Here is an 18,118-nt window from a genome sequence, read left to right as displayed (position 1 = left end):
GCATTAATTTGGCCTCCAGTGAGACTGTAAGGAATCTTGGTGTTATATTTGATCAGGATTTATCCTTTAACGCCCACATAAAATCAATTTCAAAGACCGCCTACTTCCATCTACGTAACATTGCAAAAATCAGGCATATCTTGCCTCAAAACGATGCAGAGAAACTAGTCCATGCATTTGTTACTTCAAGGCTGGATTATTGTAACTCCTTATTATCAGGGTGTACCAAGAAGTCAGTCAAGTCGCTTCAGCTGATTCAAAATGCTGCGGCTCGTGTACTAACCAGAGTTAGGAAAAGGGACCACATTACTCCTGTTCTGGCTGCCTTACACTGGCTCCCTATAGAACACAGGATAGAATTTAAAATTCTTCTTCTCGCCTACAAAGCCCTTAATGGGCAGGCGCCATCTTACCTTAAAGAACTCATTATACCCTACTGTCATACTAGGGCATTGTGTTCCAAGAATGCAGGGTTGTTGGTTGTTCCTAGAGTCTCTAAAAGTACAATGGGAGCCAGAGCCTTTTCTTATCAAGCTCCACATTTGTGGAATCAGCTTCCAGTTTGTGTTCGGGCGGCAGACACCCTATTAGTTTTTAAGAGTGCGCTTAAGACCTTCCTTTTTGATAAAGCTTAGTTAGGGCTGATTAGATTCAGCCCCTAGTTTTGCTGATATAGGCTTAGTTTGTCGGGGGACATCTTACTTCTTCCTTCTCTCTGTCTATACCTGTGTACTCTCATGTTCCTATTAACCCAGCTTCCCCAAATGTATTTCTTTTTGGTGTCTATATACGCCGGGATCCGGAGTCATGGATGATCCTGCGCTCCTCTGTCCTGGATCGCGAGCCCTGGATCTTGAGTCTGGGCTGTGGTCCTGGATGGATATCCTCGTGGATTCATCTTCCTATTATACACACATGCATTTCCAAACATTTGGACTACCTATGTTGCAAATGTATTATCTTTTCAATTTACACACGGCATCTATTGCACGTCTGTCCGTCCTGGGAGAGGGATCCCTCCTCTGTTGCTCTCCCTGAGGTTTCTCCCATTTTTCCCTTTAAACTGTGGGTTTTCTCCGGAAGTTTTTCCTTGTACGATGTGAGGGTCTAAGGACAGAGGGTGTCGTATTGTCATACTGATATTCTGTACATACTGTGAAGACCACTGAGACAAATGTAACATTTGTGATATTGGGCTATATAAATAAACATTGATTGATTGATTGATTGATATGCACCACAGTCTATGGTATGCACCGGTATTCACTCTCTGTCCTAAACGGCTTGTTGAGTTTTTGTCAGTGTCCTTTGTGTATTCTGTTACTATTAATTATCCCATAGTTTCAACTTGGTTTGACCAAGCCACAGACATCTCAATTAATTAGAATATCGTGGAAAAGTTAATTTATTTCATTAATTCAATTCAAAAAGTGACACTCATATATTACGTATATGGATTCACTACACACAAAGTTAAATATTTCAAGACTTTAGTTTTTGTAAATCTTGATGATTACGGCTTGCAGCTAATGAAAACCCCAAAATCATTATCTCAGAAACCGGAAGCACCACAGTTGTAGTTCTTCCGGTTTGCAAAGACCTAGGGTCTTAAAAATATATATCTACTAAGTATATAAAATATCTAGTATGGACAAACTAGTAATTACACTGCATCACGATTATGTATATTAAGAAAAATATGTTGGTTTATTTATATTTGAGATATTTCTAGATATTCTGGAAATGGTGTTTTTCGGTTGGTTCTTTATTTTTTGGTTACTGTGATCTTCTACAGAACAGTGTTGGTTACTGTGAATATTTACAGTACATTGTTGGTTACTGTGAATATCTAGTACATTGCTGGTTACTGTGATTATCCACAGTACATTGTTGGTTACTGTGATCTTCTCCAGTGCATTGTAGGTTACTGTGATCTTCTACAGAACAGTGTTTCTTTACTGTGAATATTTACAGTACATTGCTGGTTACTGTGAATATCTAGTACATTGTTGGTTACTGTGATTATCTACAGTACATTGTAGGTTACTGTGATCTTCTACAGTACATTGTTGGTTACTGTGATTTTCTACAGTTGGTACGTTACTACTGCTATTTCTACAGTAACTCCGGAGTTACTGTAATTTTTGGTTGGAAACACGGTATTATACTCTAAAATGGTATACAGTAATTTACTGTGCACAAACACTGTAAATAACTGTGGATTTCTCAGCCATTTTTGACAGTGCAGCTTCCCCCAAAAAAAGTTTTGGTGTCTATCTCTACGCCGGGATCCTGAGTTGTGGCTGATCCTGTTGCTGTGGTCCTGAGTCCTGGATGCTGAGTCCTGGATCCTGTGTCCTGGATCCTGCATCCTGAGTCCTGCATCCTGAGTCCTGGATTTGAGTCGTGGCTGAACCTGTCACTGCGGTCCTGCCTGACTCTCATCATACTACTTCGCTGATGGCTCCCACAGGATTGCTGACATCCTCGTGGATTCATCTTCTTATTATACACACATGCATTTCCAAACATTTGGTCTACCTATGTTGTAAATGTATTATCTTTTCAATTTACACACGGCATCAATTGCACGTCTGTCCGTCCTGGGAGAGGGATCCCTCCTCTGTTGATCTCCCTGAGGTTTCTCCCATTTTTCCCTTTAAACTGTGGGTTTTCTCTGGAAGTTTTTCCTAGTACGATGTGAGGGTCTAAGGACAGAGGGTGTCGTATTGTCATACTGATATTCTGTACAAACTGTGAAGTCCACTGAGATATTGTGCTATACATAAACATTGATTGATGAACTTATAGGAAAAAAACAAGCCTTTCAGGCACTGAAACCCAATTGAGGATACAAAAAACTTCTCCAAGAATTCAAAGATACTGGATGGCCTCTTCATACTATAGACAACTAGCACTTTTTTTTAATGACCATTAGTACCCAATATGGTAACATTTATATGTTGCCACATTTAATCCTGACCCACTCAAACTCCCACTGCAACACACTCTCACTCCATAATCGTCCAGGAGCGACGTTTGGTCAGTGTCCGTGGCGTGCAGTTGTGACGCTCCTAGGCTCCTTCAGCTTCATAAAGGGACGCAAATAGCTTTCAACTGATTGCAATGTATTCCCATCTGCGGCGGGATTTGACGCTCATGGAAGCACGGCATTCGTTTGTGTCGGCTGCCCTTAAAGGCAATGTGAGCGTCCATTCTCATTGGATAACGCAGAATTGTACACCCGGAAGTAAGTATTCCCCTTACTGTCGATTTATTTTACAGTGATATCTGCACTACTCATCGACTAAAAAACACCAGTACCCTTGTTAATTACACAACATTGATTGGTTTAAATTGTGTGCAATACTTTTGTATTTTTCCCCTTCGATTCGGAGAAACAAATATTTTTTCGGAGTAAAGGATGGCAGAAGACACTACACTACCCAGAATCCCCAGCTATCGTTTGGACTACACCATGTGCTCTGTTTGACAAACCCTGTGATAGTCCTCAAGCTCTGTGATTGGAGAGTGTGCTCCGAGGGTTACGCCGAGCCTCGAAGAGCACTTGAAATGGGATGGAACCACGGCAGACTGTCCAAAACTGGATTTGAACGGGTCCACCGCGTCCCCCCCTCCCCCACCCCGTCCCCAGAACTACACATGCTGGCTATTCTGTTTCGCAACATGTTCTCTATCTATGGCACGTCTCTACTGGGAGTTGTAGTTTTAAAAGACGTTTTCGTATTTCCCATAATAAGAAGTTGCCAGTATTAAACTGTGTACATCCCTGGAGGTTTAGGGGATAGGAAACACTCAAATTTAAAACATATAATTAATAAATGGGTGAAAATTGCTTGTGCCCATAATGGGCAGCATTATATACACACATGCCAGCTAAGGTCAGAAGAGCTTTATTTAACAGCTGGTCTTATGTTTGTGACCCCTGTTGTTAATTGATAACATTACATTACATTAATTGATAAGCCTGAAACATGCACTTGTCAAGGTTCAGAGGCAAATTTTGCAAATATGGCAGTAGCCATCGATCAGCTTAAGATAATATATACTTTATTGATCCCAAGTTGGAACATTTGCGTTACATCAGCATGTGTAACAGTTGTAAATATGCAGTGGTGTTTATTTGTAAATCATTTAGTATAATCACACAAATTCTGTGTTTTATATTTAACAATTCTGTGTTCTTTATTTATTGATTGTTCAATACCTGACAAGGCCGGAGATGAAATATCTACATACATCTTATAAGAGTATAATACATTATGTATAATATCAGTTAAAATAAGTGCTTCAACATAGTTAACATTGCTGGAGGTATGCACAAATATTGATAGATGTCTTGTAATGCACTATTGAGGAACCTGCGACCCAAGTTTTTCATTCAATGCATAACTACACCATAGTTGTGTATATGATATGTCAATAAACCTTAGAAAATCTTGAAATCTTGAAAGGGATGTGCAACATAGTCATTATATACAGTCTGTAATTAACTATTAGTAGAGAATAACGAGTAATGAATATACTTTATAGGGATCCTATTAATATCTAATAATAAAAATAATGAAATTCAATAACATGCTTTAACCACTAGGTGTCCCTTTATATCAGCTGTGCACCTTTATGGTGTAAATACAGCCTATCTACCAATTGGATCAAATATAAAAGTCAGCCGAATTAGTGTTGATACTGCAAGGAGACGTATTGTGTGAAAATAAATGTAAGATGTTGTTTAATGGATGATATATTTATGATCCACGTCACGTTTTCAGTTCCTCATGTTTGTCTAGAAGTCTTCTCATCAGGGCTCTATAAATACAGAACTACGGCAGATATGTAATATTTAATGCAGCCGAACCGTGTATTACAATGCCGTTATGTGACGACTTTCAAAGAGAAAAGCAAGCACACTCGGAATAAAGTATATATATATTTTTTTTAAATGTTTTCGGTCTGTTTCCGGTATTTGTTAATGACGATGTGCTGTGAGATGTGAGACTGGAAATGCACAGGGGAAAATAATGTAGGCTATCTTTAGATGCGGATTTTGTTAAACTAATATGTTTGCGCTGTGGACCAACACTATACAGTACATTGACGGGGAAGGGGGTAGCAATAAAGATAACACCATTAAACAGTTACACAACATAACAGAAATAATATCGATGGCAGCGTCCCTAGCAACCACCTTGGTAACAATGAAAACGTTCTATGGACGCAATTTCCTGAAGTAATCTTCGTAATAACTAGCAAACTAAAGATCATGTACATCCACTGCACACATAATCTGAAATAACAACTCATATTTCTCGCATCAAATGACATCAAAACGCATTTTAATGGCCAAACTAACTTTAAAATAGGCATTTTCCACCGAGAATAAAACGAAGTTCGGCCATGTTTGTTTTTTCTGCAGGGAGAAATTTGAAGATCACGTGACATAGACGCCAGCCATTGGAATGAATGGTGAAAAAAAACGGGGTTTGTCCAGGGTTTGTCAAACAGAGCACATGGTGTAGTCCAAATGATAGCTGGGGATTCTGGGTAGTGTAGTGTCTTCTGCCATCCTTTACTCCGAAAAAATATTTGCTTCTCCGAATCGAAGGGGAAAAATACAAAAGCATTGCACACAATTTAAACCAATCAATGTTGTGTAATTAACAAGGATAATCTGGTGTTTTTTAGTCGATGAGTAGTGCAGATATCACTGTAAAATCAATCGACAGTAAGGGGAATACTTACTTCCGGGTGTACAATTCTCCGTTATCCAATGAGAATGGACGCTCACATTGCCTTTAAGGGCAGCCGACACAAACGAATGCCGTGCTTCCATGAGCGTCAAATCCCGCCGCAGATGGGAATACATTGCAATCAGTTGAAAGCTATTTGCGTCCCTTTATGAAGCTGAAGGAGCCTAGGAGCGTCACAACTGCACGCCACGGACACTGACCAAACGTCGCTCCTGGACGATTATGAAGTGAGAGTGTGTTGCCCACTGACACACACACCCTTCTGACTCTGCTTTCCTTGGCTTCCTCCTGCAATAACTCTGCAGTTGCTGGAGCTTTCTGACACAAACACCACAGGGGAAGCAGGGAGGGACAACTGTAAAGAGGATTGTTGGTTAATTATGTTAACATAGTCCTACTAACAAACAAGACGAGTAACAGAGGGATAGGTTAAGAAAAAAAAGCCTGTTGTGTTGCGGCTGTCAATCAATGCAAAAAGTATGGAAGACAAAAACGAGTTTACGAGAAAATAAAAGCGTAGATGAGCATGAATGTTACTTAGAAAACACAGACCTTAACCAAGGCCAATGTTGCATTCACTTGCTTCCCGAATGGTCCGATTTCTCGAGTGTGGAAGTCATTCTACTTTGGTGCAATACTATGGTGGCCAACAGGTGCACAACGCCTCATAAACGATGCAGATATAAACAAATATACACAAATGGGAAAAAACACATGCAAATGAAGAAACATCTTTACCAAATTGACAACACATGCGCAGCATTTAAAAAACATTCACCAACAAAACGAAACAAGTGCAACGTTTACTATAAACGAAAATTGGCAAATACAAAACGTTGCAAATAAAAAAAAACGCTGCAAGAAGCTTACAACAAACGGGGACTAGGAAGTTATGCACACAGCTGGGGCCAGCGCTGGTTTCATTCGGGGATTATATACTATATTTACTTGTGCATGCTGCTCTTGCACTTTTTGCATATCATGTATTTTGTTTTTGCTATGTTTGTAAAATGTAATTTTCTTAAATGTTTTATGTGAGGGACTGCGGATGGAAATGAGCTTAAAGCTAAATCTGGCACTGTTACGCTTGACACATTTGAATGTTTTAAGTGTTCATTACTGTGCATTGTCCCTGCCAAATAAACGAATAAATAAATAAAATAAATATCGTTGGCCAACCGTCAGTGGAAACTTACCTAAAATATTTTATTGGCTTATTTTAACAGTGATCGTATGATTCCTTCCAATATTATTGCAGATCTGCTCCAAGCTAGCTAGCTAATGTAGCTAATTTAGTCCTTTAAAATATACTGACAAAACACTTAAAATCATCATCAAACAGACTAACTCTGCCAACTCTGGGAGGCTGTGGCGCAGTGGAATAGTGAGTTGGTGTTGGGATCAGGGGGTCACAGGTTCAAACCCCACTGCAGTCAGCATGTCGTTGTGTCCCTGAGACACTTCACCTCAAATTACTCCTGTGGAGATTGTCCAGCGATACTGTGGTATTGAGTGTGTAAGTCGCTTTGGATAAAAGCGTCTAACAAGTAACATGTCATGTAACAGTGACCATTAGAAAACTTTATAGGCCGTTGTGACGCGTTTGCACCTGTCAGCCACCGTACAATATCCTACTGACCAAACAAACAACATAGGCCTACTGATGATTTACATATTCTTAAACCAATACCCCAAGAACAACTCTCTGCTGTGAAGTGATTTTTGGTAGCAGCCACAGTTTGGATTGCAGGTCAAATTAAGCCAACAACACAAGGCCAGAGAACGTAGCTAAAGAACGGACACAGTTACTCTTCAGGATCTTTTTTTAAAATTATTTCTTCTTCAAAGTCATACAAATGTGTCTTTCTGACATAGAAATGTGCTGGAGCACCAGTCCAAGTGTGAAAAACAAGCTGAACGTTTCGATCACATTATCGAATTGTTTCTGTTTCTGGAAAAATCAATCCCTGAACCCCAGCACTCAGTGACTGGAAGTCAATGTGAATGTGCAGCAGTGCAGAGTATATGGTTACAGTTCGGCTGAAAGACAAAGACGGAGGACAGAGGGGACAGGACATTGTGGAATGTTTTAGTTTGATAGAACAGATAGATAGAAAGTGGAAGAGCAGAAACATGACCTAAGGAACGGATAACGAATAAAAATAATCTGATAAGTTTTAATTAAACTCTAAAGAGATAGCTGACTGACACGAGCAGCATAGTCGGCGCGTGAGGCTCAGGTTTGGGAAGGCTAAATAACTTTTTTTTTATCTGACGCTGCCCGCCTCCGGCGTCTATAGAAAAGAGATCAACTCAGTGAAAGCACCGCCTGCTGACCAATCAGAGCGCAGTGTGCGGAGTTTAAATCTATCAAGTCATATTACAGGATAAAGGAAATACAGTTTAAACTGCCGTATGCAGAGAAGACGCCGACGTGTCGCACTTATCATTCATATCACACTGACATCACATCATCAATCAGATCATCGATCTCACATCGATATCACAATATTTCCTTATCTGAGTCAGCTTCACGAGCCGTATCTGGCCGTGCAACACTTAGTTACATTGTCACATATACTGTATGCAGACGGATTATTTTAAGCAACACATTAAGTTGACGAAACACTCAACTCAAATGTAATTAAAGTCAGATCCCCTCGTGTTTTAGATGGGGCAGTATCATAAAACTGTTTTCAAACACTCGGTAGTTTATTTTTTAACGAGTTGTTCTGTATTCTCCTTGCAGGTGCAACTATGCAAACTAACCTTTTTACCTGTGCTGGACTATGGTGATTTGATCTATATGAATGCACCTGCCCATTGCCTGGAAAAGTTAGATGCCGCCTATCACAGTGCCCTGAGATTTGTTACTAACTATAAAGCACTTACTCATCACTGTACCCTGTATGCCAAGGCAGGTCTGCCTTCACTAACTGTACGGAGGCTCAGTCACTGGTACATGTTCATTTACAAAGCCATGTTGGGTAAACTACCTTTTTATATCTGCTCTCTGATCTCTCGACGAATTGAAAGTACATATTGCCTGAGATCTCATGATGTTGTTTTATTAAATGTGCCAAGTGCTAGGACTGTCTTAGGGAAGAAAGCTTTTAGTTGTGCAGCTCCACTAAATTGGAACAGTCTGCAAACATGTTTAAAACTGAGCACTTTGGTTCCCCTGCATCATTTTAAAACTCGGCTGGGTGACATGCTGTTTGATACTCATGGTACCTGTCTCTGTAAATAGAGTTTGTAAACTGTACCCTGTACATTATGTTGTTTGTCATCCTTATTGTTGTTCTGTTGTTTTTATGTTACATGTGTAACTAATGTCCTGCAGGTCACCCTTGAAAAAGAGATCTTTTGATCTCAAGGGGCCTTCACCTGGTTAAATAAAGGCTACAAACAAACAAACATGTGGCTCGTATCCTGGATTATATGTTTAAGTCATGGATGTTTAAAGTTCATATTTGTCTAATATTAGTTTACTTTTCATTAATGAAGTATGACGCTGCGCTGTCAGTAGGCTACACTTGTCCCTGTTTGTGATTGGTCAAATGTAGCTAACCCCGCCCCTTTCACGTGAACGCGCTCTCAGCTGGAGAGAGAAACCCTGGCTTGATTTACCGAGTTGATAACCAGCTTCGTGGACCGCTTAGCGAAATCTCGTTTGTTAGGGTTAGTTCAGATAACTCAAACATATCCAGGGTCTGTTGAACTGGCTTCGTAGTACAGGGCACAGGTGGCTGCATAGCAGCGCTAATGTCAAAGACACACACATTATACATTATATATTTATTTTACCAGGATGCAGTTACACAAATATTTGGGAAGGCTTAGCCTTCCCGAGCCTAAAGCACCCGCCGCCCCTGACGAGCAGTCTAACAAGAGGAAACACTACAGCTCTGTAAAAGTAAATCACATCTTGTTTCATATGTTTTTGTGATAAAGCATTTACAGTTTGTCTGAGGAACCATCATAAATGTTATGTATTCTTTTTTGTAACTTGAGCGAATGAAAAATTATTCTCACTGGAAATAATTGTATAATATTTCCCTCTGAAATTTGGGCAAATACAAGTATAAAGTAGCATATCATTGAACTACTCAAGTTAATTGCAAGTACTTGTAAAGTTACAATTGCACAATACTTGAGTAATGGCAGTTTCCTTGCATCATGTACAATTTGAGTCCCATAAACACATTTCCACCATCCCCTCCTCTGGCAGACGTCACACACGCCCACCAATCACCTCCTGTGTTTCTCCTGGAGCTTTCATAAACAGCACCGACACAGAAGTTTCACTCTGCATCAGTGCACCAACATTTCACCTTCATTCCAAGTCCAGTTACTTGTTTCTCTGTGAGTTTCTCCAGGACTGTCCCACCATGCGTCTCCAGTTCTTCCTCTGCGTAACAGCCCTGCTCGTCTGCCCGGGTCTCATCCTCGGGTCTCGGATAGCCAAACGCTTCGCCATCGGCTGCACGGAGAAGTGTGACAAGTCGAAGTGTGCGCCGATCCTCGCGGACTGTTTGGCCGGAGATGTGCTGGACCGCTGCGACTGCTGCCCGGTGTGTGTGTCCGGAGAGGGCGAGCAGTGCGGCGGCGCCGGAGACCGGGAGTGCGCCGAGGGGATGGAGTGTGTGGTGACCGAAGGCGTGGAGGTGTCCGCCACCGTCAGGCGCAGGGGCAAGCCCGGAGTGTGCGTGTGCACCGTGTCCGATCCGGTGTGCGGCAGTGACGGCGTCTCGTACCGGAACATCTGCGAGCTGAAGCGCGTCAGCAACCGGGCAATGAAGCTGCAGCAGCCGCCGGTCATCTTCATCCAGAGAGGAACCTGCGGGAAAGGTGATTGTGTGTGTGTGTGTGTGTGTGTGTGTGTGTGTGTGTGTGTGTGTGTGTGTGTGTGTGTGTGTGTGTGTGTGTGTGTGTGTGTGTGTGTGTGTGTGTGTGTGTGTGTGTGTGTGTGTGTGTGTGTGTGTGTGTGTGTGTGTGTGTGTGTGTGTGTGTGTGTGTGTGTGTGTGTGTGTGTGTGTGTGTGTGTGTGTGTGTGTAAATTTAACTTGATGACTTCAGCAGCAGACTCCACTTAATCTTTTAGTCAGTGTTCTCATACCTACAATCTTTATAGATTTTTGGACAAATTAAGGCAGTAAACTATGAATCTGTTTTGTGATTTGTTACCATGATAACATATGGAAATGGTAGCAAGCCAAGATTTACGTTTTGGCAATGAAAATCCTTAGTCTCATGCACCTCCAATGCAGCATAAATATAGACAAGACAATACAAACAGTGCAAGAGAATGTTTCAAGTCACCAATGGGAAGGTAAATACAGAGATAAGTAAACTAAATACATGTCAAATAGATCAAGATGAGTGAAATTCAATTCTGTACAGTAGATTAACAGCGTTTTGTAAAACCAACGAGAAGTAAATAAGTTTGCTTGAGCTACTGTGACTTTGCATTTTAGTATTCTATGACACGATTGTGGCCAGTGTTAAGTTACAATGTCGTATTATTTAACACTACTACCCATCTAAAACCTCTGTGACCTCTCTGACCTCTGTGTTCTGCAGTCCATGTGTGTCATGACAGCAGGATGTGCACTTTTTCCATAGAATGGGCTACAGCGGATGGTTTAAATCTGACACACAGCTTTAGCACATTTCTTTGCAACTTTTATACATTTGAAAAGTTCCATCTGTTCTTTAATTCATCTCCTTCCTCCCATTCTTTGAGTCACTTTTTATTTCTGTCATCTCCTCGAACACCTCTCCCTCCACTTTCTCTCCTCCCGTTCCCTCTTCTCTTCTTTCCTAATATTCTCTTCTCCCACTTCTGATCGGTTTAACAGGAGGGAAGGACTTCTCTTAGGATTTTAACTTTTTGAGCTGAGGACGGAAATCTGGATCTGGAGGGATACATTTTGTATTTGTTCTTGAATTGTTTCTGCTTCCTGTACAGACTTGCACACTCTTTGTTAGACTGACAGGCTTGGATACAGCTTCAACAAAACACGGTTGCCTGGTGACTCAACTCTTTCAGAAACTAGAGGAATTTGTTTCCGGCCGGTCAAGCCTGATATTTCATGTTTTAGGGCTGCATTCTGGAGCCATTTCTTTTCATTCAAACTAAAAACTGTTTGGCCATGTTGTAAGTGTAGAACTAGGAAAACAGTTTTTATCATACTACAAATCACATATAAGTTCCATCGCTGCTCATCATCGTAAACTATCTGTTTTTAGATTTTAGAGTGGCAGATGCAAACATTGATGCAAAAATACTGAATAAATAATCAGCTCATTTATTTTTTGTAAGAAGAATTCATACTATCTTTCTGTGTTTACAAATTGCATGAAGAGACAGTATGGCACTACATTTACCTGCTTCTGCTTTACTCTCTGACTCAGTGTAGAGTTGATCTTTGACCTCAGTAAATGTTCCGCTGTTACTGGCACTGTGTTTGAGGATTAAGTATTTCTCCATTCGTTTGATTGGCTCCATTCAGTTCTCTTCTTTTCCCTACACATAACATGACTCTGCACTATTATGTTAATTTGTTGGTTCATAATTGTATTTTGTGCCTCTACTGGGACATGTTTCCATGCTTTAATGTTCAAAAAGCTCCTCATACTGCCTGTGCTGCAGCACCTCTTTTCACCCTTTGTCTGAAACCAGAGCCCAGTCTGCTCTGATTGGTTAGCTGGCTGGCTCTGTTGTGATTTGTCAACTGCTAAGAGATGTCCCGCCCTTTAGCCTCACGTACAATGTGTCGGAGCGCCAGACAATAGGAGCACAGGTGTTACATAGTGATGTCATTATGTTACATAAGTCAACAAAGGAGTCCAATGGAGCCGTTTCAGGCTTGGGGGGAGTGGGGGAGAAACACAGGGATTTTAACCTTTGCAGACCATTTACATACACACAAACCTATATAACAAACGACAGTAAAGGGAAAACCCCAACAAGCATAATAGGGACTTTTTACACTCTGGGTAATACAATAGGCTAACAGCAATTCTTTTTTATAGATACAATGATGTTTTCACATTATGGCTTGAAAGAACACATTTTTATAATGCTATTTTTGCGCAATAACAGAATTTGATATACACTACATATTATTTTCATAAGTCAAAGAACAGGCTCTCATTGGTTTGTATCCCAGCCAGTGAACATGTTGACAGCTGACCGCCAGACATCTTTTTTTAGATTGAATGAAGAATAAGGATATAAAGTGGAAAGAGGTGATCGCTATGATAGGCGAGCTCAGTGGAAAGACTTTGATAAGATCACAGATCTGATGCCAGCTGATAATATGTTACTGAGCTCAAACACTGTGCAGTGCGTTCCTGCTGATCTGTGACTTCACTTGCACTTAGTTCTCTCTTGTTTTTTGCTGAATGTGTTAATGAATAATAATATTTGATTTGATTTGGTTTAAGTCAGTACAAATGTGTAAACTTCAATCAATGCATATCAGATTTAGACAATGATTACATATTTTCCCTCTGGCTTGTAGAGAATAAGTAAATACAGAGTTTAGATTTAAAATAATTGCGTGGGATCAGCCAGTTCATGTATGACAAACTTTTCCTGTTCCTGTTTCCTGGGTCTTGGCTTTGATGTGATTCAGATTGTAAAAACACTGATATGAAAGGTATTTGGGTGTAGCTGCATAAGAGGCACGAACAGTACACTGAAAAAACTGAACAGTTTACTTTAATTCAATGTCTTGTATGTATATTATATCAACAAATTAGGTTAGTTGAAAGCAATAATATTAAGTTGAACCTATTACTTCAACTGAATATTATTGCTTTCAACTAACCTAATACAGTTATGAGAGATCTGTTGACATAATACTCTAAATTAGAGTCAACGTTTGAGTTTTTACAGTGTAAGTTACTGATGGAAGAGGAATCAATTACTAACTTTACCTGTTAACCTAGACACAATGGGACCAGTTGCAGGACTCATGACATAACATTGAAATGCTTGTGTAGGGCTTAGTGATGAGCAATGGGACAATACACATCATTATTGTCAGTTATTCTTAATGAAAATGCTTCAAATTAGAGCCTTTCTGCGTTAACATTCTTGTATTGATAATCATATTTACAGAACCACTGTTGTATCATTCATGTTTGTCAATAAAGTTATAGATAGATAGATAGATAGATAGATAGATAGATAGATAGATAGATAGATAGATAGATAGATAGATAGATAGATAGATAGATAGATAGATAGATAGATAGATAGATAGATAGATAGATAGATAGATAGATAGATAGACAACATGCACACAGAAGCGGGAGAAGTATACACAGATCTTGTACTTGAGTAAAAGGAGAAGTACCAGAGTGTAGGAATATTCTGATGCAAGTAAAAGTCCTGCATTCAAAATGTTCCTCAAGTAAAAGTACAAAAGTATTATCATCAAAATATAGTGAAAGTAGCGAGAGTAAATGTAGTCGTTGTGCAGATTGGTCCATTTCAGAATAATATATATGATATGTTTTATAATGATTGATCATGAAAGTGTTCTCAAAGCTGGTGAAGGTGCAGCTAGTTTGAATGACTTTGTATACTGCAGGGTAGCTTGTGGATTTACTCCAGGTGGAACTAAAGTCTGATTTAACACTTGGTTAGATTTCACATCATTCATCCACATCTGTGAAGTAACTGAAGGTATTAAATAAATGTAGTGGAGTAAAAGTACATGATTTACCTCTGAATTGTAGAGTAGAAGTAAAAAGTAGAACAATTGAAATACTCAAGTAAAGTACAAGTATCTCAAAATTGTATTTAAGTACAGTACTCGAGTAAATTAACTTTTTTCTACCATTGTTGATGTGCTTTTATTTGCTGTAGTTAGTTAAGTGGCATCGTTTTTTCCTAATTGCTTACGATTGGTCCGAGTTTTCATTGTAAACACTTATTGAATGTGTGTAATAGTGTCTTAAAATCTGGTACCATGTGCTGCTTTGGCAAACAAACAGTATAAAGTCTCCTGAATGGTCCCAGCAGGTCTTTCCGATGAACAGTAGAATGACAAAGGAAAGACATTGCTGGAGTGAATTGGGGTTATCTTAGGGGACACATTGACTGTTAGGGTTTTCTCAGTAAACATCCTTACAGTATATCACCACCCGCACCCCTCCTGCTATCTCTCTGTTTCTGGTATCTGACGGCTCTGAGTCACTTCCTTTGTTTTATAAGTATCAGTGGGCGCAGCAGACAGGCTGCAGCTGCTCTCAGACCTGTAGTTCAAACACTGAGCTCCACATCTGGAGGTGGTTTCTCACCAAGCTGCACCAAAAACTTCAGATTAAACTAAGGAGTCTCATAGACACCAATGAATAACATTTAGCACAACTTTTAAAAAGAGATGTTTTATCTAGATTGGCAACAGAATTTGACGCTTACTGTGCAGCCTCTGAACATTATAAATGTAACCATGTGCTGATGAAGTGGAGAGCCAGGAATGGGAATGCTTTGTTTGGGTGTGTGTGTCACGCCCTGGCTCAAGCGCAGACAAAACAAGGAGACCACACGTGATTATTTTCCAATTCCAAAAAAAACAGTTAATCAGTAATGTGTGGGTGTGTGAAGACGAATCGGTATATCAAGCAAACAAACCAAGATCCAGTATTGTATGTGATCAAGGTTATTTACTGTGCTGGAAGAGGACTCTCTGCTCCATAGCTTCTCTTGGATAACTTTATATTTCATTGAATATTCCATTCCTTACACACTTAATTCATATATAATATCCTGCTTGATATTTAGTTTACTGTACATTTATATTTCAACATGTATATTTTCTACTTTTTTAATGCTATTTTATTTCTAGGTTTACATTTTGAATTGTTTATTTCTAATCTTTTCATTCTCTAATGTACAATGCCTTGTCTTTTTATACTGCTGCAACGCAAAACTTTCCCAAATTGGGATCAATAAAGTAAACCTATCTTATCTTATCTTTCCCTCCCCTACAGGTCAGCAGAATCCTGACAGTCTTCGTTTCAAGTATAACTTCATCGCTGACGTGGTGGAGAAGATCGCCCCCGCTGTCGTTCACATTGAACTGTACCGCAAGTAAGAAAAACCACCTGACCCAACTTCCTGACAATCCTAACATTGACCTCCCTTTCTACTGTTAAGGGTTCAAATAGAGCGAAAGACTCAAATTAAATATGGCCAATGATATAGTCTTTATTATTGTGTTACTTGCATCTAACATTACCTGGTGGTCAAATATTGCCATTAATACAAATGATGGTCTGCTGGCATTTCACATTCTTTTTGACTTTAGTGATTTATTCCCGTTTCTTCTTGCCACCATGAGGTTCTACTATTATCATTATTACGTTGGGACAGCAGTTTTAAATACAAAAGCAGTTTTAATTAATTAGTTCTTAGGTTTTTTTAAACCTAAGAACTTTTTAGGAGAGGCACAGTGTGCACACATTATATTACATTGCATTTAGCTTACGCTTTTATCCAAAGCGACTTACAATAAGTGCATTCGACCAACAAGATACAAACTTGAAGAAAACAGAATCATATAAGTACATCAGGTTTCATAGAGCAAAAACATTTCAAGTGCTACTCAACTGGCTTTAGATAAGCCAGCCCTTTATTAGTATATAAGTGCTTTGTTAGTAATTCTATCACTCGAAGTGGAGTCGAAAGAGATGAGTTTTCAGTCTGCGCCGGAAGGTGTGTAAGCTATCTGCTGTCCTGATGTCAATGGGGAGCTCATTCCACCATCTTGGAGCCAGGACAGCAAACCCACGTGTTTTTGCTGATGGGAACTTGGGTCCCCCTCGCAGTGAGGGTGCAGTGAGCTGTTTGGCTGATGCAGAGCGGAGTGCACGTGCTGGGGTGTACGGTTTAACCATGTCCTGGATGTAGGAAGGGCCAGATCCATTCGCAGCATGGTAAGCAAGTACCATTGTCTTGAAGTGGATTCTAGCAGGAAGCCAGTGAAGGGAGCGGCGTGGTGTGGGAACATTTAGGAACGTTGAAGACCAGATTCTGGATGAGCTGCAGAGGTCGGATGGCACATGCAGGTAGACCAGCCAGGAGGGAGTTGCAGTAGTCTAGGCGTGAGATGGCGAGAGCCTGGACCAGAACCTGCGTCTCTTTCTGTGTCAGCTGGGGACGTATCTTCCTGATGTTGTAAAGAGTGTATCTGCAGCAGCGGGTTGTAGCAGCGATGTTTGCAGTGAAGGACAGGTTGTTATCTAGGATCACACCCAGATTCCTTGCAGTCTGAGTCGGGGAAATAACTCAACACATGAAGGAACTGATACAGTTGAACATGTCATAATATGTAAAATGGTAATGTTGGGAAGTAGAATATCAATCAATGATGTTTGCTTGAAAAAACAACATTACAGTGTCATGTATCTGGGCGTGACATACAGCTCTGTAAAAAAATGAAGAAAGCAGTCAACATTTTTCTCAAATCTCAATCTCTACATGTATGGCAGCCATTTAATTCCAGTGTCTGAGAAATGTTGTTAGTAGTTTATAGAATAAAATAATAAAACATTTCATTTTACTCAAATACATGCCTGTAAATAGTAAAACCAGAGAGACTGATAATGCTGCAGTCTCTTCATTTTTTTCCAGAGCTTTATTTGACAAATTGTGAAATATTGGATGTCTTGTCTACAGATGTTTACAGATTCATATCCTCCTCCTTTATTGTAATAACTTTGTGGAGGACTTTCCATCCTGTTTTAACATTTGAACATGATTAACACTTCGGTTTATGACCGAAGTCTTGCAAAACTACAATTTTCATCCATTAAATGTGTCATCCCTGGGTTCCTCCGAACACACATGCAGTTTACTGAAGCAAGTGTAGAAGTTTAGTTCACATTTATCTATGTTATTGAGTTGGATTGATGACCTCACTTTGTTGTTTGTGCCTATAAGTCAGGAGAGTGATCGTACCTCTTTCTACTCAGGATGATGTTCTCTAAGCGGGAGGTGGCGGTCGCCAGCGGCTCCGGGTTTATAGTATCAGAAGACGGACTGATCGTCACCAACGCCCACGTGGTGGCCAACAAGCACAGAATCAAGGTATTTTTAGCAGCCGTACTGGACTTAAGACATTGCAAGAGAATCATACTCGTAGTGTTTTTGTGATGAATAGTGTTTTTATGTTTATTCATGTATTTATGGTTGTTTTTTCCTCCAGGTGGAGCTGAAGAGCGGAGCCAAGTACGACGCTAAGATCAAAGATGTGGACGAGAAGGCTGACATCGCTCTGATCCAGATTGATGTACCGGTGAGTAAAGAGAGATAGAGATAGATGGAT

At 40.0% G+C, this 18,118-nt stretch overlaps 1 protein-coding gene across 1 annotated transcript in view; it reads left to right on the top strand.

The window, feature by feature from the left end:
- Positions 1-10,043: 10,043 nt before the first annotated feature.
- Positions 10,044-18,118, top strand: part of htra1b (HtrA serine peptidase 1b) — a 55,577-nt gene continuing 47,502 nt past the window's right edge. The window contains exons 1-4 of the mRNA XM_034227541.1: positions 10,044-10,622; positions 15,783-15,882; positions 17,766-17,880; positions 17,999-18,088. Coding sequence (XP_034083432.1) covers positions 10,163-10,622; positions 15,783-15,882; positions 17,766-17,880; positions 17,999-18,088 — 765 coding nt within the window. The 5' untranslated portion in view covers positions 10,044-10,162. The remainder of the gene's footprint in view (positions 10,623-15,782; positions 15,883-17,765; positions 17,881-17,998; positions 18,089-18,118) is intronic.

The sequence above is a fragment of the Gymnodraco acuticeps genome, unplaced genomic scaffold (genome assembly GCF_902827175.1).
Source record: "Gymnodraco acuticeps unplaced genomic scaffold, fGymAcu1.1, whole genome shotgun sequence".
In the NCBI taxonomy this organism is placed as follows: domain Eukaryota; kingdom Metazoa; phylum Chordata; class Actinopteri; order Perciformes; family Bathydraconidae; genus Gymnodraco; species Gymnodraco acuticeps.
The sequence above is the reverse complement of the archived record's forward strand: the minus strand, read 5'-3'. Positions and strand labels throughout refer to the sequence as shown.